Below are 25,065 nucleotides of genomic sequence, written 5' to 3'. Positions count from 1 at the left end.
TCTCCAACCATGAATGCCACATCGCGAATCTTCCGATCCCCATAACTCTTCTATCTGGACTGGGCTGTGCGAAGTCTATCCAGAATCACCTTCCCCTTTTCCAAGGCATCCTGAACCAAGTCCGTACCCAATAATCTAGCATCGCCGGGCTCGAACCAACCCACTGGGGACCGACACCGCCTACCGTATAGATCCTCATACGGTGCCATCTGAATGCTGGACTAATAACTGTTGTTGTAAGCAAATTCGCAAGTGGCAAGAACTAGTCCCAAGCACCCCCAAAATCTATCACACACGCACGAAGCATATCATCTAATATCTGAATAGTGCGCTCGAACTGCCCGTCCGTCTGAGGGTGAAATGTTGTGCTCAACTCAACCCGAGTATCCAACTTATGCTATACAGCTCTCCAGAACTGTGATGTAAATTGTGTACCCCAGTCAGAGATAATAGATACTGGTACACCATGAAGCCTGACGATCTCACGGATGTAGATTCGAGCTAGCTGTTCGGAAGAATAGGTAGTCATCACAGGAATGAAATGAGCCGACTTGGTCAGCCTATCCACAATCACCCAAATTGCATCAAACCTCCGCTGAGTCCGTGGGAGGCCAACCACGAAATCCATAGTGATCCGCTCCAAATTTCCACTTCGGAATCTCTAACTTCTGAAGCAATCCACCTGGTCGATGATGCTCATATTTTACATGCTGGCAATTCATACATCGAGCCACATACTCTACTATGTTCTTCTTCATTCTCCTCCACTATTAATGCTGTTTCAAGTCCTGATACATCTTTGCGGCACCCGGATGAAAAGAGTACCACGAACTGTGAGCCTCCTAGAGAATCAACTCCGCAAACCATCTATATTGGGCACACAAAGACTGCCCTGCATCCTCAATGCACCATCATCTCCAATAGTGACCTCCTTAGCATCACCGTGCTGGACCGTGTCCTTAAGGACAAGCAGATGGGGGTCATCATACTGACGCTTCCTGATACGATCATAAAGAGAAGATTGAGAGACCACACAAGCCAATACTCGACTCGGCTTAGAAATATCCAATCTCACAAACTGGCTGGCTAAGGCCTGAACATCCAACGCCAATAGCCTCTCTGCTGCTGGTAGATATGCTAAACTCCCCAAACTCTCTGCCCGGCAACTCAAAGCATCGGCCACCACATTGGCCTTCCCAGGGTGGTAAAAAATAGTGATATCATAATCCTTAAGCAGCTTCAACCACCTCCTCTGACACAAATTAAGATCCTTCTTCTTGAACAGATGCAGCAAACTCCGGTGATCGTTATAAATCTCACAAGGAACACCGTACAAATAATGCCGCCAAATCTTCAAGCCATGAACAATAGCTGCTAACTCAAGGTCGTGGACAGGATAGTTATTTTCATGCACCTTCAATTGTTTGGACGCGTAGGAAATCACCCTACCATCTTGCATCAACACCGCGCCGAGACCAATCCGCGATGCATCACAATATACAGTATAAGACCCCGAACCTGTAGGCAATACCAATACTGGGGCCGTAGTCAAAGTTATCTTGAGCTTCTGAAAGCTCTCCTCACATTCCTCTGTCCACCTGAACGGAGCACCCTTCTGGGTCAGCCTAGTCATAGGTGCTGCAATAGATGTTAATCCCTCTACAAAGCGACGGTAATACCTCGCCAAAAAAAGAAAACCCCGGATCTCTGTAGCTGAGGACGGTTTGGGCCAACTCTGCACTACTTAAATCTTCTTCGGATCCACCTGGATTCCCTCACTTGATACTATATGACCCGAGAATGCCACTGAGTCTAGCCAAAACTCACACTTTGAAAAATATCCATATAACTTCTTTTCTCTTAAGGTCTGAAGTGCAATCCTCAGGTGCCACTCGTGATCCTACCGACTCTGGGAGTATACCAGAATGTCGTCAATAAACACAATGACGAATGAGTCAAGATAAGATCGGAACACACTGTGCATCAAGTGCATAAAAGTTGTTAGGGCATTGGTCAGCCCAAAAGACATAACAAGAAACTCATAGTGACCATATCTGGTTCTGAAAGCAGTCTTCGGGATACCTGGCTCCCGAATCTTCAACTGATGATAACCTGAACGTAAGTCAATCTTGGAAAACATTCTGGCACCCTATAATTGATCAAATAAGTCATCAATACGAGGCAGTGGATACCTGTTCTTCACTGTGACTTTGTTCAACTGGCGGTAATCAATACACATCCGCGTAGAACCATCCTTCTTCTTTACAAATAAGACAGGAGCACCCCAAGGTGACACACTGGGCTGAATGAAGCCCTTATCAAGCAATTCCTGTAACTGCTCCTTTAACTCCTTTAACTCAGGAGGAGCCATATGATATGGAGGAATAGAGATGGGCTGAGTGCCCAGAAACAAATCAATGCCAAAATTAATATCTCTGTCGGGCAGCATGCCCGGAAGATCAGCTGGGAACACATCTAGAAAGTCCCTCACTATTGGAACTGACTCAACTGTAGGGGTATCAATACTGACATCTCTCACATAAGCTAGATACGCGCCACACCCCTTCTCAACCATTCGTTGAGCTTTAAGAAATGAAATAACTCTGCAGGGAGTATACTCTAAGGTACCTCTCCACTCAAATCGCGAAAACCCTGGCATAGCCAGCATCACGGTCTTAGCGTGACAATCAAGAATAGCATAATGGGGCGACAACCAGTGCATGCCCAAAATAATATCAAAGTCCACCATGCTGAGCAATAATAAATCGGCTCTAGTCTCAAAACCACTAAGAGCAATCAAACACGACCGATACACGCGGTCCACAACAAGAGAATCTCCCACAAGAGTAGACACATAAATAAGGGAACTCAAATAAACCTGAGATACGCCCAAATACGGGGCAAAATAAGAGGACACATAATAATATGTAGAGCCTGGGTCAAATAATACCGACGCATCTCTATGACAGACCAGAACAATACCTCTAATGACAGAATCAGAAGCAACTGCCTCTGTACGAGCAGGAAGTGCATAATATCTGGCCTGGCCTCCCCCTCTAGGGCGACCTCTACCACCCCGACCTCCACCTCGAGCTGGCTGAGCAGGTGGGGTGGCAGCTGGTGCTGTAATCATAGCCTGAGGACCCGGTGGAGCACGCTGTGGCTGAGAAGTCTGTGGAGGTGCACCCTTCCTAATCCTGGGGCAATCCCTCACCATATGGCGGGTGTCGCCACACTCAAAACAAGCTCTGGGAGGGTGTGGCTGCTGTGACTGGCTCGGGCCAGGTCTGCTGGACTGGCTGCTATGAACACCCCATGCAGGAGGCACACTATATACTGGCGGTGCATAATAAGGCTCTTGGTGTCTAGAAGGAGCTGGAACACCGCTGGAGGCGGGAAGAGATGAATGAACGGGGCAGCTCACATAACCCCTACCATGGCGAGATGCTGGGACACGAGCTCCAGAATAATAACCAGTCTCTCGAGACCTCTTGGCCTCCCTCTCCTCTCTATCCTGGACAAACATGCCCTCAGATCTCCTTGCAATGCTCACAACCTGCTAATAAGAAATATCCATCTCCAACTCCCTGGTCATACTACTCCGGATATTGGGATGGAGTCCCTCAATAAACCGTCGAACCCTCTCTCGAACTGTGGCAACTAAGGCCGGTGCATGTTAGGCTAAATCACTGAAGCGAACTGCATACTCTGACACAGTCATAGCACCCTGGCGCAGCTGCTCAAACTCCGCGCGCCATGAGTTCTTGAGGCTCTGAGGGACATACTCTCTCAAAAATATGTCCAAGAACTGAGTCCATGTAAGTGAAGTTGCCTTAGCCAGACTACTCAACTCATAAGCACGCCACCACTGATAGGATGCTCCTCTAAGCTGGAATATAGTAAAAGAAACTCCGCTCGTCTCTGCTACGCCCATAGTACGGAGAATACGATGACACTCCTCCAGAAAACCCTGAGCATCATCTGTAGCCAATCCGCTAAAAGTAGGTGGGTGGTACTTCTTGTACCTCTCAAGTCTGAGCTTCTCCGCCTCAGAAGCTGCTACCCTAACCTCGGGTTGAGCTGGAGCTACCGGCTGTATTGGTACAATCTCTGGAACCTGATCGACCTGAACCCGCTGCTCTAGAGTACTGGCGACGGAGTTTGTGCTCCTCCCCCGGTCTAAGATGTGGCAGGGGCAAGTGGAATCAATCCATCTTGAGCTAAGGTGCTGAACATGCTCAGAAACTGGGCTAAAGTCTCCTGGAGGGCTGGTGCAGAAACAGGTACCTCAGGTGTTTGCCCTCCAACTGGAGCTACTGGGGGCTCCTTTGTAGCAGCTCGTGCGGGTGCACTGACTGCACCACGTGGACGTCCTCGGCCTTTACCCCGGCCCCGGCCTCTCGCGGCTCTAGCAGGTGCCGCGGGTGCCTGTTCATCAGATCCGCTTGTACGTGTCCTCACCATCTGTGAGAGAATAGAATACAAAAGTTTAGAATCTTAGAAGTCAACAATTGTTTTCGCACGACAAGGAATCAAAGTAGTGAAATTTTCCTAACAATTTCATAGCCTCCCGAAGATAAGTACAGACGTCTCCGTACCGATCCTCGAGACTCTATTAAACCGGCTTGTGACTCACGACACCTACGAACCTAGAACTCTGATACCAACTTGTCACGACCCAATTTCCCCTTCGTGTGACGTCGTGACGACACCTAGTCTGTACAACTAGGTAAGCCTAACATTTTACGGAATAATGAAATAAAAATATAAATTTAACCAACTATTCAAAAATACACAACAAATCCCAAAACACCATACAAACTTAGTCAAGCCCTCAAATCACATTAAACAACGCTAAAAACACAGTTCATCCTCCAATTCAAACTTAAAGAACTTGAAACTTCTAAATTCGACAACAGATGCCGAAACCAACCAAACCTCGTCCGATTGATCCTAAATTTTGAACACAAGTCATATTCAGCATTACGGACCTACTCAAATTTTCGGAATCGGAATCCGACCCCGATATAAAAAATTTCACTACCGGCCCAAAACTCCAAAAATTCGACTTTCGCCATTTCAAGCCTAAATAAGCTACAGACCTCCAAAACACTATCCGGACATGCTCCTAAGTCCAAAATCACCCAACGGAGCTAACAAAACCGAGGAAATTCCATTTCAGAGTCGTCTTCACACAGTTCCAACTACGGTCAAAATTCTAAGACTTAAACTTTTGTGTAAAGACTAAGTGTCCCAAATCAATCCAAAAACTAAAACGAAACCTCCCGGCAAGTCACAATAGCAGAAATAGATGTGGGAGAAGTAGTAAATAGGGGATCGGGGCTATTACTCTCAAAACGACCGGCTGGGTCGTTACAATATTGCACTTTCAAGAGGGATATCAACACCGACAACAAGAATTTTGGTTAAGGCAGAGCAACCAGAGCATTAGGAGGAAACATACTCAAAAAATATTGTCCATAAAGAAGTGTTCGTTAAGATACCATCACATTAAATATTTTTAAACTATAATACATAATTATCTAACCAACACAACAATATTGATCATTTGTGTAAGTTTTGACGAAGTACTTTTATTTTAAATTCTTGTATTATGCTAATGTAATAATATTTTTCGGTATTTAGATGATTGTTGTATTATTATACTTAAAATTTGTCTCTTTAATTAAATTTTATTGTTCCTTCATATAAATAAATATTTAAATCATCACGTGTCATTATTAACGTGCAACGCACGTTCATAAATACTAGTTATAATATAAATATGAAAAATCTATAATTTTACTTTCCTTTATTCTCCAAGTTCATCAATTAACTCTAAGCAAGTAACAAGACATTTCTATTGATCAAATTTATTCCTTAATGTACAGGTTTCTCTCTCTGGGTTGATATTTGCTGGTTTTGGACAAAATTTTTGTCAAAAAACGTTTTTAGTTTAATACTTTTGAGTACTTTAATTAAGAATATTACAGTTTATGACTCTATGCACAAGTTAATATTCAAACCGAATAAACTGAAGTTACCGAACCGAATAAACCGAAAGGAGAAAAATCGAACTATACCGAATTTAATTAGGTACGGTATAGGTATAGCATTTTAAAAAATCGAATACCGAAAATACCGAACCAAAATGTCTAAATACCGTACCGACCAACGAGCACCCTAACTCAGAGAATTCCAACTACGGAAGACAATAGTTAGTGCTCATCATTCGAGCATGTAACCTAGTTGACAGAAACAAGTTCACTAGAATTTATGTAACAGAAGTAAAGTAATCTCCCTTTCTCCAAACAGAATAAGGAACAACTTTGACTAAAATAAAGAAAGTAATCATCAAAAGACACAACCTTAAGTTGCAAATAATTAACAAGCTTTAGAACTGGAATGAAGATTTGGGGATGGCATTGAATTGTTGTATTCAAAAAATCATGTTTGTTGTACGTGGTATAGTGATCCCAATATGAGGGGAGAGCAATTATAATTTTGTTGGCTACTGTTAGCAATTACAAGAAGGTACTCATAAGACCATGGAACTATCAACAACATATACCGAGCTGGGAAGCTGTGCGATTTAGGTATTGCAATCTCTAACAGCTGCAGCAATCTTTTGCCACTCTCCATAAGCAGCTAAGCGTGACACAGAACGCATCCACAATTTGGTTTATGGTAAACCTTGATCCGCTCTTGCCAATATGATTGTAGCATACTCGTATAAGGGGCTTTGCTTCTACATACTATGTTTCACACACCGTAACTTATCCTCACGGGGATAGATAATGCAATGGCCAAAGGTATGATGTTAAAACTTTCTACTGTATGAAAAATAACAAAAGCCAATGCCTCTAGCTGCTGTAAATATTTCCAACCACTCCAGCAATGCTAACTACAATGGCCAATACTACATGAACCAATACACTATCTTCACATATAACTATGTTAGTATTTAAGGAAAGGTATATAACAAAATTTTGAATTGGGTATTTCCCACAAGCTCCTAAAAACAAAAAGTTGCATGCTAGAGATCAGAAAACAACTTACTAATGTTTTTTTATATGAAGTAAGTAGATCCATTGCTGGCATCAAGAAGATGCAAAGTGTACAAAAGAGGTGTTGTTAGCTTCATTACATTTGTCAGTGCTGCAGCAGGAAGCTAACAAGTTACAAAAATAAGAGACTAAGCTAATCTATTTAGAATGTTAGCTCTAGATGACAAAAGAACTAGTCTATGTGCATGGAACTAGCAGATTAGCCAGTTGCATATTTCATTTTTAGCACAACAATCACGTAATATATTTTTACAAAATGATATTCCTCTGAAGTTTAAACAAATTGAGCAGAATGAGTACTCAGAATTCATACATCCTACCATAACAAATTTGTGATAAGGCTTAGTTAGTTGATTGATTGATATACAACTGAATGGAGAATCTCTTGATAGGGAACGCTTTACCTCACTAAGTGAGCCTAACAGGAGGAAATCCAGATTAGCCGGGCTAGTGAACTCCACTGTTGGCTGCCTAAAGCGAAAGAAAAAAGAAAAACTGATATACAACTACAACTTGCTGCAATAAAAAGCAGTCAGACATGGGCAATATAGGAGAATATCTTCTACCACTGTCGATTTTCTTCATGTTTCCAGAAACAATTCTGGGGGAAGAAAAGCCGAAATGCATCTTTCGTTTTTAACAATACCGGTCCAGTAAAAAATTTCCACAAATGCTATCACGAGAACAATACGATAACACATTTAAATGCTTAAAAATAAAATAGCACATTGGAAAGTTTCCCACCTCTAATTTATATAGGATGCAACATGTGAACTCAGAGGTATCCATCTAAGGAAGACAATAGCTAAAGCTCATCATTCAAGCATGTAACCGAGTTGACAGAAACACTAGAATCTATGTAATAAAAGTAATCTCTCTTTCTCTAAACAGATTTAGAAACAATTTTGACCAATATAAAGAAAGTTGCAAATAATTAACCAAGCTTTAGAATTGGAAGGAAGATTTGGGAATGGCATTGAATTATTGTATTCATAAAATCATTTTTGTTGTATGTGGTATAGTGATCCCAATATGAGGGGAGAGAAATTATAAATTTGTTGGCTACTGTTAGCAATTACAAGGTAACAGTCTCATAGGACTATGGAACTATCAACAACATACACCGAGCTGGGATCTGTGCGATTTAGGTATTGCAATCTCTAACAGCTGCAGCAATCTTTTGCCACTCTCCACAAGCAGCTAAGCGTGACACAGAATGCATCCACAATTTCGTTTATGGTAAACCTTCATCCGCTCTTTCCAAAATGATTCGTATCAGGGGCTTTGCTTCTAGAAACTTCGTTTCACAAAGCGTTACTTATCCTCACTGGGATAGATAATGCAATGGCCAAAGACATTAAAACTTTCTACTGTATAAAAAATAACAAAAGCCAATCCCACTAGCTGGCGAGGCTGTAAATATTTCCAACCACTCCAACAATGCTAACTACAACGGCCAATACTAACATGAACCAAGACAATATCTTTTCCTTGTGACTCAAACCAATCCCTTCTTTGCTCAACCTTAGAGCAATGAGAGATGGGAATGTAAAACCTAAAGAGACTGCTGTTGTCGCCCCTGTAAATTTGAAAGCAGTCCAAATGTTAGGAATCATAGTTGATCCGAGATATATGAGTGCCAAAAGAACCACAGTCAGAGCCAGACACCTCTTCCTACTTTCAGTTAGTGGTACTGATCCTTTAAATAACAAGGCATCCACTGTCTGCCTAAGAGAGAAATGGATAACAGGGAAAACAAGAACCAGATGAAAAACATAGCCAACACGGACTATGTAATTTAAAGGTGTGCTGAAACGAATTCCAAGGTCTTTATCAAAGTTAGTGAGCACATCCGATTCAGTATCCTTCCCGAAAAGTAAATAACCAGCTATTGCAGTAGAAACATACACCAAAACACAGATAACACTGGTAATCCGTCCCACCCGATTCATTTTCTGAGGTGAGCGACCTTCGAGCTCATTATAAATAGGCTGAACATTGAAATGACAAATATAAGCATTCGACATGATAGGAATCACCACGAGCAGGTCTAAGATTGCCTTCTTAGACCCAAAATCCGGGGTCATTCTCGGAGCTTCAATCTTCCCTTCAACCAGCTTAATAAACGCTATGGTGAAAGCAACCAACACAAATACAACCGCGAGAGCTACAGAAGCACCCGAAGTCAAGCTCAACGAATCGATCTTATCCAAAGCACAAAGAGGTGCAAGACAAATCACCAACATAACCAAAATCACCAACTTCCTATGATCCCACACTCCATGACCTAACCATTGATCAAAAACACCAATATGACGAAACGAACCGGACAAAACATCCCCTATAATAATCAAATACACAACCAAAACACCAGCATTGTTAACAATAATGCAAATCTCAGATATAACCTTAGCTGTTTTCCCCAATGCAGCCTGAACAACCTCCCCATACGATGCCGCCTTGCAATGTACAGTAAACCGGACAAGCAATTCGACACTGATCTCAGACAAAATAGCCATCAATAATATTAAGACAACACCAAGAACCAAACCCAATACTTTCATTGTAGCAGGCAATGCCATAATACCAGCACCAATAATAGTAGTTGTAAGATTAAAAACAGCACCATATATTCCAGACCCAGATTTATTTTCACCAAAAATAAGGGGTAAATTATCAAAATCAATATCATTAGCATCAAGATCATCCTCAATGTTTGATTTTGAATACCCATCTTTAATAAAGTTATCATCTTTTAATTCTAACTCAACAAAAGATGAATTTTTGGAAAGTGATGTATAATTACTATCCATATTCTTGTAATAATATATTCAGAAATTATACGCATGGAGGTTAAAAAAAAAAAAGAAACAGTAAAGAAAAACGCACGGAGAAGTAATGCAAACTATTTTGGAGATGTGGGTTTTGGGATTAAATGATGAAAGATTAAGTTTTGTGTATGGAATTGGAGGAAGGAGGAACCCTAGATCTTGGGGTTCTCTCCTAATATAGAAGCAGTTTATTAATTACTTTTATGCTATATAACTTGTAAGATGGAACAAGAAAAGGTCAGAGGAAATGAAGGAAGAGGGCTGCATTCAAATTTGAGTTCCCAATTGGCTGATTGAACTTGGAATTTTGCACCATAGTATTTCCATTTGGAAGCAGGACATATTATAAGAGAGAAACTTACTATCACATTTAATGTTTTAGATTAAATAAGTGTATTTTACTGTGGTTAAGTAATAAATAAACTGAAAATGTATATTCATTAACTATAATTAGGAGATATAATTAGGACCTGTCATGTTTTTATTGATTTGATTTAAACATGCGATACACGTACAATTTTAATCATACAGTCATACTATATTGCCTCTGATCCAATATAAGTGTCTTTATTAAAAAATTATTTAGTAACTAGCATTACTCATAAGAGTTATTTAATTAAATTACTCCCTCTTTAGTCTAGTCTAATAAATGTAAATGAGAATGAGTACTTTTCAAAAAATTGTAAAGATAATTTATTCGAGCAAGGATAGATTTAAAAAATAATAATGAGTGCATTTGTTTTAAGTTCCTAATTTCTTTAAACGATAATTATTTTTAATAAATTTGAGCTAAAATAATAGTTAAAATGGATCGGAGGGAGTTCCTTAAACTGTCGGATAAATATAATATGGTCGTGGTTCGTTTATAAATTCTTCAAATTACATTAAAAGTAAGCAAAATATTAAACTTGTCTTTGCAGTAAGTACTTAAAACTTCTTCCAGTAGTATTTTCCTTTTACCCAAATTAAAATACTTCCACTATTAATTGCAAAACAAGAGGGAAAAAAATGTTCAAGCACGATTCTGTAGTAGCCAAGATTTTCAAAATTTTAATGGTCAAAAGCTGAAAATTCAAATTACAAAGTCACGAGTTTGGATCAGCCAATATTGCCAATATATTAGCTCTTCTTTAATTTCTTTAGTCAGTATATAAAAGCAAAGCTTATAGTTTATTCACTTGGCTTAAAGAGTTCCAATATTCAATCAATTGAATCTTAAATTAGAAAATTTGTGGTGATATTTACATAGAATTAACATAGTAATACACATTTGTTAAATATTGTAATACATGTCAATACTAGTTCAGAAATCAGAAATCACCATGTCGAATAGAAATGTTTTTGTCATTTCAATGATTATTTTTTACGAACAACAAAATGATTAGGTGAACGACGTTTTAATTGTCACTTAAGATTTTGACTCAAAAGAAAATCATAGATATCTTTTCTCTAATTGATTGTTTTCCAATTTGGGTCAGTTCTTTGTAGTTTCTACTTAGTCCAACCTTGCAAGTGGCAATTAATATAGATTTGCCACAATTTGAAGACACTCAAAAAATTATATATTAGTACTTCAACAACAACTATTTAATTGACTTTTGGAATTTTTGAGGACACGCAAAAACAATAAGTACGATATTACTTATACTAGTTTATTTTTCTCCTTCTTATACTTATGCTGTTATGCACACACGTGTAAATACACACACATTCTTTCTTTTCTTCATGAGATACTTGGTATATACGGATCCTCAAGATCAGAATATGTAAGTTTCTCAAATATCAGTCATATTCTTAAATTTGGAATTAGAAAAGGGAGAGTTATATGTTTCATCTTTAACAGTTTCAGTTTCAGACTTTTATATCTGAAGAGAAAAATGATGGTTCCATCCCACGTGTAACGAAGACATTTTCTTTTAGGCTTTGAAATATCAAGCCAGCTAAAGAAATATTAAGAAAGATTTTATAGCAAATATTTCTTTGATTTCACATTGAATATTTGACTTTTGCCAAAGTCATGAGATCATTGATGACATCAATGAAGCAATCCTAAACATTATAAATAGGTGTCTTGCTCTCATTGTAAAATACACCAACAAAGAGAGAAAGAAAGAGTGAGATTTCACAGATAAGATATAAAAAAATAGTCTGTGAGAAAAATAGAGAGTGAGCGATATTGTAGTAAGGTAGGAATATCAAAAGAGGGTTCTTTCTTTTGAGTGTTGTAGTGGTCTTTGGAGCATTTTACTCTGACCTACAAAGTGTAAAATTCCTTGCTATAGTGATATTAGTTGCTCGTCTCGGGGTCGTGATTTTTTCCGTTATTCAAAAGGGTTTTTCACGTAAAAATCTTGGTGTCGTTGTCACTCTTTTATTCTTGTTAATTACCGTATCTCGGTGCTACGTTATTATTCCGCTTTTATTACTATGAATATTATTCTGTGGGGGTTTATTCCCAACAACTGGTATTAGAGCACAGGTTCTGCTCGTTCATAGAAGTACTATTCAGTGTCGGTAGTACTATACTCGGTGAAAACAAAAATGTCCGGAGTAAAGTACGAGGTAGCAAAATTTAACGAAGATAGTTATTTCTTAACATGGCAAAGAAGGATAAGGGATCTGCTCATCCAACAAGGTTTACATAAAGTACTAAATGTTGATGCCAAAAAGCCTGATACCATAAAAGCTGAGGATTGGGCTTACTTAGATGAAAGAGCTGCTAGTGCAATCAGGTTGCACTTATCAGATGATGTGGTAAATAACATCATTGATAAAGACACATCATGTGGCATTTGGACAAGGTTGGATAGCCTATACATGTCCAAAACGCAGATAAATAAATTATACCTGAAGAAGCAGTTATAAGCCATACACATGGGTGAAGGTACGACGTTTTTGTCATATTTAAATATGTTTAACGAACTAATCACACAGCTCGCCAACCTCGGAGTGAAAATAGAGAAAGAAGATAAAGCCATCTCGTTGTTGAACTCGTTGCCATCTTCGTACGATAATGTGGCAACAACCATCCTGCACGGTAAGACTACCATTGAGTTGAAAGATATCACATCGGCTCTTCTACTTAATGAGAAGATGAGAAAGAAGCCTGAAAATCAAGGACATGCTCTCATCACAGAAGGTAGAGGCAGGAGTTATCAAAGGAATTCAAGCAACTATGGTAGATCCAGAGCTCGTTGGAAGTCTAAGAACCGATCCAAATCAAGAGCTAGAAATTGCTATAATTGTGATCAACCAGGTCACTTCAAAATAGATTGCCCAAATCCAAGGAAGGGCAAAGATGAAACTAGTGGCCAGAAGAATGACGATAACACAACCGCCATGGTGCAAAACAATAATAATATTGTCTTCTTTATAAATGAGGAATAGGAATGCATGCACTTATCAGATCCAGAGTCAGAATGGATTGTTGATACAGCATCATCTTACCATACCACACCAGTAAGAGATCTTTTTTGCCTATATGTAGTAGGTGATTTCGGCCTTGTGAGAATGGATAATACAAGTTACTCAAAGATTGCGGGGATTGGTGATATCTGTATCAAGAAAAATGTCGGATGCACATTGGTTCTAAAGGACGTGCGACATATACCTGATTTACGGATGAACTTGATCTCGGGAATTGCTTTAGATCGAGATAGATACGAGAACTATTTTGCAAATCAAAAGTTGAGACTCACCAAGGGATCATTGGTGATTGCAAAGGGAGTTGCTCATGGCACGTTGTATAGGACAAATGCAGAAATATGCCAAGGTGAATTGAACATGGCACAAGATGAGATTTCTGCAGATTTAAGGCACAAAAAGATAGGTCATATGAGCGAGAAGGGATTGCAGATTATTGCCAGAAAATCACTCATTTCTTATGCCAAAGGTACAACGGTAAAACCTTGTGACTACTGTTTAATTGTTAAGCAGCATAGAGTCTCATTTCAGACATCGTCTAAAAGAAAATTGAATATACTTGATTTGGTATATTCTGATATTTATGGTCCAATGAAAATTGAATCGATGGGCGGTAACAAATATTTTGTTACTTTTATTGATGATGCTTCACGAAAAGTATGGGTTTATATTTTGAAAACCAAAGATCAGGTATTTCAAGTTTTTCAGATGTTTCATGCTATGGTGGAAAGGGAGACATGCAAAAAGCTAAAGCGTCTCCAAAGTGACAATGGAGGTGAGTACACTTCTAGGGAATTTGAAGAGTATTATTCGAGCCATGGGATTAGACATGAAAAGACAGTTCCTGGAACCCCACAATACAATGGCGTAGCCGAAAGGATGAACCGCGCCATTGTGGAGAAGGTGAGAAGCATGCTAATATGGCTAAACTGCCTAAGTCATTCTGGAGTGAAGCAGTTCAGACAGCCTGTTACCTGATCAATAGGAGTCCATCAGTTCCGTTGGCGTTTAACATCCCAGAGAGAGCTTGGACCAACAAGGAGGTGTCCTACTCGCATCTGAAGGTGTTCGGTTGCAGAGATTTTGCACATGTACCAAAGGAGCAGAGAACAAAGCTGGATGATAAATCTGTTCCCTGCATATTCATCGGATATGGAGATGAAGAGTTCGGATACAGATTGTGGGATCCTGTAAAGAAGAAGATCATCAGAAGCAGAGATGTAGTCTTCCGAAAAAGTGAAGTTGGAACTGATGATGATATGCTAGAGAAGGCCAAGAATGGTATAATTCCTAACCTTGTTACTATTCCTTCTACTTCTAACAATCCCACAAGTGCAGAAAGTAAGACCGACGAGGTTGCCGAGCAGGGGGAACAACTTGATGATGATGTCGAGCAAGTGGAGTACCCCACTCAGGAAAAAGAATAATCTCAACCTCTGAGGAGATCAGAGAGGCCAAGGGCAAAGTCATGCAAGTACCCTTCCACAGAGTATGTCCTTATCATTGATGAAGGGGATCCAGAAAGTCTTAAGGAGGTGCTGTCTCATCCAGAAAAGAACCAGTGGATGAAATCCATACAAGAGGAGATGGAATCTTTACAGAAAAATGGCACGTACAAGCTGGTTGAACTTCCAAAGGGTAAAAGACCACTCAAATGTAAGTGGATCTTTAAACTCAAGAAAAATAGAAATGGCAAGCTGGCTAGATACAAAGCTCGATTGGTGGTTAAAGGCTTCGAACAGAAAAAAGATATTGATTTTGACGAAATTTTCTTACCTGTTGTCAAAATGACTTATATTCGAACAATCTTGAGCTTAGCAGCTAGCCTAGATCTTGAAGTTGAGCAGTTGGATGTGAAAACTGCATTTCTTCATGGAGATTTGGAAAATAAAATTTATATGGAGCAGCCAGAAGGATTTGAAGTAGCTGAAAGGAAACACATGGTGTGCAAACTGAATAAGAGTCTTTATGGGTTGAAGCGGGCACCAAGGCAGTGGTACAAGAAGTTTGAATTATTCATGAAAAGTCAAACTTACACAAAGACATATTCTGATCCATGTGTATACTTCAAAAGATTTTCTGAAAATAACTTTATTATATTATTGTTGTATGTGGATGACATGTTAATTGTAGGAAAAGACAAGGGTTGATCGCAAAGTTAAAGGGAGATATGTCCAAGTCATTTGATATGAAGGAATTGGGCCCATCAGAACAAATTTTGGGTATGAAAATAGTTCGAGAGCAAACAAGCAGAAAGTTGTGGCTGTCTCAGGAGAAGTACATTAAATGTGTACTGGAATGCTTCAACATGATGAATGCTAAGCTAGTCAGCACACCTCTTGTTAGTCATCTAAAGTTGAGCAAGAAGATTTGTCCTGCAACAGTGGAGGAGAAAGGGAACATGGCTAGAGTTCCTTATTCTTCAGCAGTCAGAAGCTTGATGTATGCAATGGTATGTACCAGACCTGATATTGCTCATGCAGTTGGTGTTGTTAGCAGATTCCTTGAAAATCCTGAAAAGGAACATTGGGAAGCAGTCAAGTGGATACTCAGGTACCTAAGAGGTACTATTGGAGATTGCTTGTGTTTTGGAGGATCTGATCCAATCTTGAAGGGCTACACGGATGCTGATATGGCAGGTGATCTTGATAATCGTAAATCTACTAAAAAATACCTGTTCACTTTTTCAGGGGAGCTATATCATGGCAGTCGAAGTTGCAGAAGTGTGTTGCACTCTCTACAACTGAAACAGAACATATTGCCGCTACTGAAGCTGAAAAGGAGATGGTTTGGCTGAAACGGTTCCTTCAAGAGCTTGGATTGCATCAAAAGGAGTATGTCGTCTATTGTGACAGTCAAAGTGCAATAGACCTGAGCAAAAGCACCATGTATCACGCAAGGACGAAGCATATCGACGTGAGCTATCACTGGATTCGAGAAATAATATATGATGGATCTATACAGGTCAAGAAAATCCATACAAGTAAGAATCATTTGGATATGCTGACCAAGGTGGTACCAAGAGACAAGTTCTAGCTATGCAAAGAACTTGTCGTCATGAACTCTATATGAAAAACTGGAGTTATCTCCTTCAAGTACATGGGACTAGAGGGGGAGATTTGATAGGTCCATCCCATGTGCAAGTAAGACATCTTACTTTTGGCTTTGAAATGTCAAGCCAACTAAAGGAATAGTAAGGAAGATTTTATGGCAAATATTTTTTTTGTTTCACATTGAATATTTGACTCTTGCCAAACTCATGAGATCTATGATGACACCAATGAAGCAATCCTAAACACTATAAATAGGTGTCTTGCTCTTATTGTAAAATACACCAACAAAGAGAGAAAGAAAGAGTGAGATTTCACAGACAAGGTATAAGAAAATAGTCTGTGAGAAAAATAGAGAGTGGACGATATTGTAGTAAGGTGGGAATATCAAAAGAGGATTTTTTCTTTTGAGTGTTGTAGTGGTCTTTAGAGTATTTTACTAGGACTTACAAAGTATAAAATTCCTTACTATAGTGATATCAGTTGCTCGTCTCGGAGCCGTTGTTTTTTTCCTTATTCAAAAGGGTTTTTCACGTAAAAATCTTGGTGTCGTTGACACTCTTTTATTCTTGTTAATTACCGTATCTCGGTGCTATATTATTATTCCACTTTTATTACTGTGAATATTATTTCAGTGGGGGTTTATTCCCAACAAAAAAATTCGAAACAATAAACTATGTAATTTTACACTACCTGTACATTTACCAGATGTAATGGGATATTTTACCTTATTTTACAAGTTGCTTAACCATTTTATTATGAACAAATTACCCACAGTTATCTTAAAAATTACTTAATAGAATAATTTTTCTAAAAATGTTAAACCATGACAGGGAAGCTTATCTACATTTCTGTCATAGCACAATGCAATCATGAAAGAGAGCTTCACATGTGGTACTATGAAAAGACTAAACTTACATGCCAATACCAATACAATAACTCTAAGTACAACAGACTACATATATAATTCAACAAATGGCATACTATATTGTTGATTCAAGTACGGCAGCACTTCTGCACAGAAAACATAGTTAATAAGTACTCTTCCGGCTCACAATAAGTGATTTTTTAATTTTTTTTATGGTTCAAAATAAGTGATTTTTTCAGATTTCAAAAATAAATTAATTATTTTTTTCCAACATTCTCCTTGGAGTAAATAGTGTTGGAATATGTGTTAGAAGTTTATGTGAAAAGATAGTAAATGTTAATATGGTCAATTTCATTACTAATTAATGTTAAAATATGAATTTCTTAATGTGTGAAAACAACCGAAAAATCACTTACTGTGGATCAGGGTGTCACGTCCTTAGTAGTTAACTAAGTACACGTGCGGCACTTGACAACTCGTTAACGATCTTGCACAACTTGCTCACGTTCTTGCTATGCCAAGTCAGCCTTACTACACTCAAGATCGCTAAGAGAATGGTAGAAAGAATAGAAGAGAATTGTTAAAGAAAGCTTTGTATTAGAGAGAACTTGAATTGTTTGCTTGATGAATTATAAATGAATGACCCATTTTATATACTAGTCTCCTATGAGGATCTTCCAAAGGAAATGTCCATACTTCTCTAGAATCTTCTCACAAATACTAGCTTTCCTCCTATGTAAGCTTTCATATGATATTAATATATGCCAAATGGTGCCTATGTGGCATGGTGACGTGACGGGTCATCACAGAAGGGAGTAAAAGTTAAATACACGAAACAAATCTAGCATATAGGTGTGAGAGTCATTCTTTTTTAAACTGATTAAAAAGGGAAGTCTCAACTGAGGGAGTATATTTTAACATGCACTCCTATATGATCCATGCATAATTTTACAATAATACTTTTTCTTATAAGTTTAATTTATATGCATGTAAAAAGTATTTACACCAATAGATGACTTAAACGAAAGTTACATGTAACCCTAATACTAGTATTTTTGGAAACAATTTCTGAAGACAAGAAACTGCAAAAACGAAAACCTTGAATTCTCAGTCATCGTTTAGTCTAAACTCTTGAGAGACAAACACTGGCTACACTAACTGGAAAGTAATAGGAGAAGCAAAGGAGAGGAGTGAAAGTGAGCAATGGTCTAACCGGAGTCCGAGATTGACTCCGATGTATGTTGGAGGGAAAAGAAAGAAATACTTTGAAAAATGAGATAAGGAGTGTGGATTTATGGGGATGGTTACATGTTTCACAGCCAACTCCAGGCCATTCACTTTCACAGTTGAGGTGGAGAGTTCAAGCTCCATCAGTAGCGTACGTAGCTTCTCCTTAACCGGTCTCCTTTCCCCTCTTTGATGTAATAAAATTCCAAGCCATGATCGCCATCCAGAAACATGATCCCAAGCAAACCGTCACTCAAGTTATCCAGTAAATTGAATGGCATGTATTCCATATTCCTAAGGTTGTCCATTGTATCTGTATTAGCTACTAGACCTAATACCAATATAAGCACATATACCTATCTAATTAAGTTATAGTGGCAAAAGCAAAATGTCATCCGATTTTTATTAATTGGAGGTGTCAAAATTGACCCAAAAAAAACATGACCCGCACAATCCGCCCAAGGTTACGCGGGTCACTGACCCGCCATTTGTCGACCTCAACTCATCTTGACCTAGTTCCATCTCAGCCCATCTAAAATTGGGCCGATTTTTTGCCCAAATTGATACATGAATAACTTTGCCAAAATATCTTTAAAATAATTTTTTTTTGTTTGATATGTTATATATGATCATAACAAAAGAAAAAAAAAATCTTATTTGATAATTAAACAATTCATAAGAAAACAACACACATTAATTAAAGTTTGGTAAGAATTGAACGGGTTGCGCTATGACCCAAATTTTAGTACATCTTGATTCAGTCCATTTCACTCCGAGTAACTTTTGGGTGTGTTAGATCATTGACCCACCAATTTGTTGACTCATCCTATTTTGACTTGCCCAAAATTAGTCCAACCCGCCCATTTGACAGCCCTAATATTAATCAGTAGATGTTCTCAATACCAATTATCAATTCAACAATTATCCTAAAATTGGGAGAAATGAGAATATGAAGTATAACTAAAGAATCTAGACAGTCTCTACATTTTAATCAAATTAAACAAATAAAAGTAGTCTCACCAAACAATGTGAAGCTCACTAAACTTTACTTCTTAGCTTTTCTACTACTTCGTCTAACCATGTATCTGAAAAATGTAAGAAGAGCGGGTGCACCACCAACTCAACAAATGGTTGCTCAATCCCAAGGTAGCACATAGTTCTATATACAAGTTAATGTAATTACGAGTATACTACTTCCAATAAATGACGTTTGTAATGCAGCAATTGGGTTCATTAAGTGTTTTTCAACCAGTAATTGCTCCCTTATTCCCGAGTAACTAGGGAACTTGGTACATTGCCAATCTTAATACATCTAGGATGCTTGGATACAAGTACGATTGACCACCCAAGTGAACATTTGAGAAAAAACACATTTTTAAGAAAAGGGACCTTGCTTTACCTGGAAGTTATTATGAGACTAAAAAGTTGGATAGGAATTAAGGAAAAAAGAAATTGCGTATAAACTCTATTATTTAACCATAATTAAGTGATATGAAGCATAACTTTATTTTGCGATTTATAAAGTTTAGTTGATTGATTTTATGTAGTAAATACCAAATGCAACTACATATTTTTATCATAAGAATATCGTTTAGATTAGTTATTTATTTGTTTCTTACATCGAGCAGATCTAGCAACATGTGAGTGGTTTAGATTCCTAAACCAAATGTGTTTTCCACATTCAGATTTGTTTCCAAATTGATTTAATATCATTTGTCTTCTCTTTTGGTAATCCCTTATGATTTTAATTGGGGGAAAAAGTAAATTAGATGTAAAGCACTTGAATTCAATTGGCGACAAAAAAAAGGTAAAAGTTGTTATAAATAGTATTTTATTTATGGTGAATGTTTATATTTTAGAGAGATTTTAGGGTTTGTTACTTGGTGGCTAAGTTACTTTTTCTCTATAAACAGAGAGATTCTATTCCATTGTAATTGATCAAAAATCAATAAGAGTATTCTCTTTCTACTTTTCTCTACAATGTTCTTCTTTTTTTATTGTTTCATAACACGTTATCAGCACGAGACTCTAACCAATTGAATAGAAGCTTTGAGATACGTACATGGTACTCAACTTGTATATAATATTGAGTATAACGATTGTCAATTGTTCTGTGAACTTCCTTGAGGAATAACTTCTGGATTTAAGGTAAGTATTTTTACCTTATTTTTCTCTTTTAAATTCATGAAATTCTATAATTTGATTTTAAATACAAGCAAAGACAATAAATTTTGGTTATAACTCTAATAGAGTTTGTAAGAAATTATAACCACCCGAAGTGATAAAATTTTTGTCTTGCCATGATCAAATTCATGTATAATTGTGAGCACAAAAAGTGAAAACTCATCCCATTGAATTTGCTTCATTCTTATTCCCTTAAGAGAATGTGATAACAATATGTGATAAGTCTGAAAGAAGACAAAATTATTACCGTGAAAGTATCAATGGATATGGACGTGGCAATAGACGAAATTATAATCGTCATCATTGTGATAATGAGAATAATAAGGATTCTCAAAATAATCATTCACTCTGTGAAAGTAATATTTGTTATCGATTTGACATGAGATTTTGTAAAGCACATATAAATGACTATGGTCTATTCATGATGTGAATACGATAATATGTGATTTATGAATACATATTTATTCTTGAAAGAATATGAACGTGCTAGTGGTAGTGGATATACCACACTAATCTCTAGAAAGAGATTTGAGATGATCTAAGAAAATAGTTTCATTATTATAGCATGATTGGTCATTGGTCACGTACCTATTGTAGAGCCAAACTATTTTGGCAATATGATTATTAAAAGACAACAGTAATGCAAGAAACAGATCTTGCATATAATTTTGACCATGACCATAATGGTGTAACTTTCTCCTTAAAAGTTTATTCACCATATAGATGTTGATGAATAAATGATAGTACAAAATTATTTGAGAGCTCTGGAAGAACCAATTATACTATTTTGTGTTCGTAGTAAGTCTCAAAGAAACTTATTGAGTTTCTAAAGTATTCGCGAAAGTGGTTGGTTATATTGAGACTATAAATAATGAAGATTTAATATGTTTATATTACTACAACTGTAGTGGGGTAATATGTATATATGAATACTACCCGCTTTATTTCCTGATTTGTATTATACAAATAAACAATATGGCAAAATTACACGACATAGTAAACTGGATGTTTATTGATATAAAACCCATGTCACAGTAAACCAGAAGTTTAATTAATAATTGCGCATGTCATGATGTAAACCTGAAGTTTACTAATACAGACAATTTTATCAAGCAAGGCCTGTTGAGCAATCTTGATTTAGATGCGCAAAATAAATGAGAATCAACATGGGTAAGTGTTGAAGAAGATTCTTTATGAATTCTCTTGTTTTGCTTGTTCTCGCGATTATTATACCAACTAAAATTGGGATTGAATCCCTTGAATTCTAAAATTTATCAAAGGTGAATATGGGCTCATTCACCTGTCATGTATACCACATAAGATGCATCTATGATATGGTTACATGTAAAATTATTATTAACCCGCAACTTGGTATTTGCGAGGTAACTTGCTCAATAATTTAATTTCGAGCATAATTTTCATATTTTCTATTCAAGACAATTCATCTTAATAAGTTGGTTTACATCATAACTGGTTTAGCAAAATAATTTATTGAGTGCCTCCACTTAATAGCTAAACAATTGCTTATGAGAACAAAGTTATCTATATCAATTTGATATACATTATACGCGAAAGTATATAGCATTCTCCCCTCACAAGTGGTCAGGGACCAAATAATTTTATCTTATTATTATTGATGTGCGGTTTATATTTTGATTAGAAGCATAACGCACAAAGGTGAGTTTCTAAAGTTGAGGAAGCAAGTTAGTTTTTCTAACATGAGGGGTAGACAAGATAAACCATTGAGAAAAAGTTACGTGAAATGAATTATCATTTGTACATTTAGATCCTCAAATAAGATAGTATGAACTTGAAGTTCATAAAAAGATAATTCATCTGCAATATATTGCAAAGCATGCCAGACACATTTGCTGACCCAAAGAAAGTAACTATATTCTTACTGCAAATGCTCCTATTAGAATAAGTCGTAGAAGGACAAAGTCTATTGTACACTTAAAGTATATAGACCAATCGATTTCAAATAAAATTCTTGATAAAGAAGATGAGCAAATGATCTAAATGATCATAATAAGGAGGCAAGTAATCTAAAAGATCACATGACATAACACTTCATAAAATCTCAGGAGAGGTTTAGGTACCTGAAATATAAATGAAGAGATCTCTTTGTTATGTCTTTATGAAAAAACAAAAATAAGGTTGGAACTGATATAAAATGTTCGTTGACTACATCTATGATAACGCTAAATATATATGAGGTTCTTAAGTCTGAAGAAACAATTCAAGTAGAATTGGTTTCATATGAAAGACATGTAATTTTGGACATATAGTTCAAACACTTGAAAGTATAAAGTGAATGGTGTGTACAATTATTTTCATGTATTTTATATATCTGGCATGACATGAAAACTTGATATAAATCTAAAGTCCATTTGTATGGCTTATATGACTTAACTTATGACAATCCCTGAAGGATTAAAATTGCTTAAAGCATATAGAATTCTTGGTCATGAAGTACTACACCCTAAGTGCAATTTATGCACAAATGTATCTTGCTATAACTATAAGCATGATAATATGATAGCAGGAGTTTTTACCCCTATGTGAAGATATTGAAATGACGATTCCCAAGATCATACGAAGACAATACATCTATCAGGGATGATGATTTCAAGGTGAAACAAATTCGCTCAAGTTAATATGGCTGATTTGTTCATCAAATCTCTACCAACGACCTTTTAAAGATGGTGCACAAGATAGGAATACGAAGGTTCAAAGATATGAATTGATTGTCTTATCGGGGGGAGTTAATACGCGTTGTACTCTTTTTTCCTTACAAGGTTTTGTCCCACTGGGTTTTCCTTGCAAGATTTTTAACGAGGCAACCGAAAGACGTATTATTAAAATGTGTACTCATTTTCCTTCACTAGAATTTTTTCCCACTGCCTTTTATTTTAGTTAAGGTTTTAACGAGGAACATTACCTATTGAATAGACATTCAAGGGGAAGTGTTATAAATAGTATTTTATTTATGGTGAATGTCTATATTTTAGAGATATTTTAGGGTTTATTACTTAGTGACTAAATCACTTTTTTTCCTATAAATAGAGAGATTCTATTCCATTGTAATTGATCCCAAATCAATAAGAGTACTCTCTTTCTACTTTTCTCTGCAACACTCTTCTTCTTTTATTGTTTCATAATAAAAGTTTAAAATTCATTCAATATTAGACGTAGAGACTATACGATCTAGATCCCGGAGTTAATAAAATGAATTTAGTAACATGACCTTTTCCTAATAATCTTTAGATTTGATCAATACCTGCAACTGCAAGAATATTAAAATTACATGTTTACCCTAAAAATTGAGTAATAATTAAACCTATATTGTGGTTTTAAGGATATGTGATTTAGACCAGCACCAATTGATAAACAACAAATTAAATAGATAACTTGGATAATAAAATAAATTAAACCAGTCTGCAAGCGATGCCTCGACCTCGATTCGAAATAGTCTCGAGGTTAATTAATAAGAACAGTATAGGATAGAACAAACAACGATGAATAGTGATGAACAAAGAAAACAACGTATATGTGTATTCTTATAAGTGAATAATGTGTGTCTACAAGTGAATGGGATCCCTCTTTATATAATAGAGGAATCCTAAATGAGGTACAACTCTAATAACGGAAGTAGATCCCATGATTGGCGTTAATAACCGTTTTGATTTGATCTGTTCTGGAATTTTCGTCCTGACTTTCGACCGGTTATCAATTTCTCGCCATTCCATTATTACGCCTCACTCGAAGTCAATCATGCTCGATCTCGATTACTACTGGCCTCTATCTCAATGGACACTTCGATCTCCAGGTGTGATGCTCTATCTTCGAGCTCGAGCTCGAGCTCGAGCCCGATCTATTATAAGGTTACCCTTGAGGCAACTCCCCTACCAACGAAATCGGGTATGCCCCATTTCGACCGTATACAGATAGTCCCCTCATTGTTTGGAGTGTAACGAGAAGAAACGAATTTGAGACTTCGATAAAATATGACATCAACATTGTGACGTAAGCGACATAAGCGATTGAAGCATCGCGTCTGTGCAGTTCCCAGGGTTATTAATTAATGCTAGTTGACGGTTGGCCACCAGTGTTTTCAAACCGTCAAAGTGGCTATTATCAATATACCACCTTCAAAATCTTTTCAAACTTTACTTTCAAACTTCTTCTAATCTTCAAAAGCTCTTCTATTCTCTTCAAGTCCACCGACTTTGTCATTTTCCGTTCGCCAATCTCTTATTAAAATGCAAGTTCCGCCTTTTCCTTCTTTAAAATTCATATAGCTATGGCAAAAACATCAAAGACCGTTCCTCAAGAGGAAAAGGCCTCCTCATCACGGTCGGCCGGTGACAAAACACCGGTGGAGCCACGTATCGAAGAGTGCATCTCCGGGCCAT

The 25,065-nt window shown here is 37.2% G+C and overlaps 1 protein-coding gene across 1 annotated transcript; it reads right to left on the bottom strand.

Annotated features, from left to right (window-relative positions):
- Positions 1 to 8,030: 8,030 nt before the first annotated feature.
- On the bottom strand, positions 8,031 to 10,202 carry LOC104113514 (amino acid transporter AVT6E-like). Its single transcript, XM_009623702.4, has one exon. The coding sequence runs from the start codon at positions 9,878 to 9,880 to the stop codon at positions 8,468 to 8,470; it is 1,413 nt and encodes a 470-aa protein (XP_009621997.1). The 5' UTR covers positions 9,881 to 10,202; the 3' UTR covers positions 8,031 to 8,467.
- Between the last annotated feature and the right edge of the window lie 14,863 nt (positions 10,203 to 25,065).

The sequence above is a fragment of the Nicotiana tomentosiformis genome, chromosome 12 (assembly GCF_000390325.3).
Source record: "Nicotiana tomentosiformis chromosome 12, ASM39032v3, whole genome shotgun sequence".
Classification (NCBI taxonomy): Eukaryota; Viridiplantae; Streptophyta; class Magnoliopsida; order Solanales; family Solanaceae; genus Nicotiana; species Nicotiana tomentosiformis.
The sequence above is the reverse complement of the archived record's forward strand: the minus strand, read 5'-3'. Positions and strand labels throughout refer to the sequence as shown.

Coding starts and splice junctions, on each gene's coding strand:
- LOC104113514 (XM_009623702.4), bottom strand. CDS start 9,880: ATGGATAGTAATTATACATCACTTTCCAAAAATTCATCTTTTGTTGAG.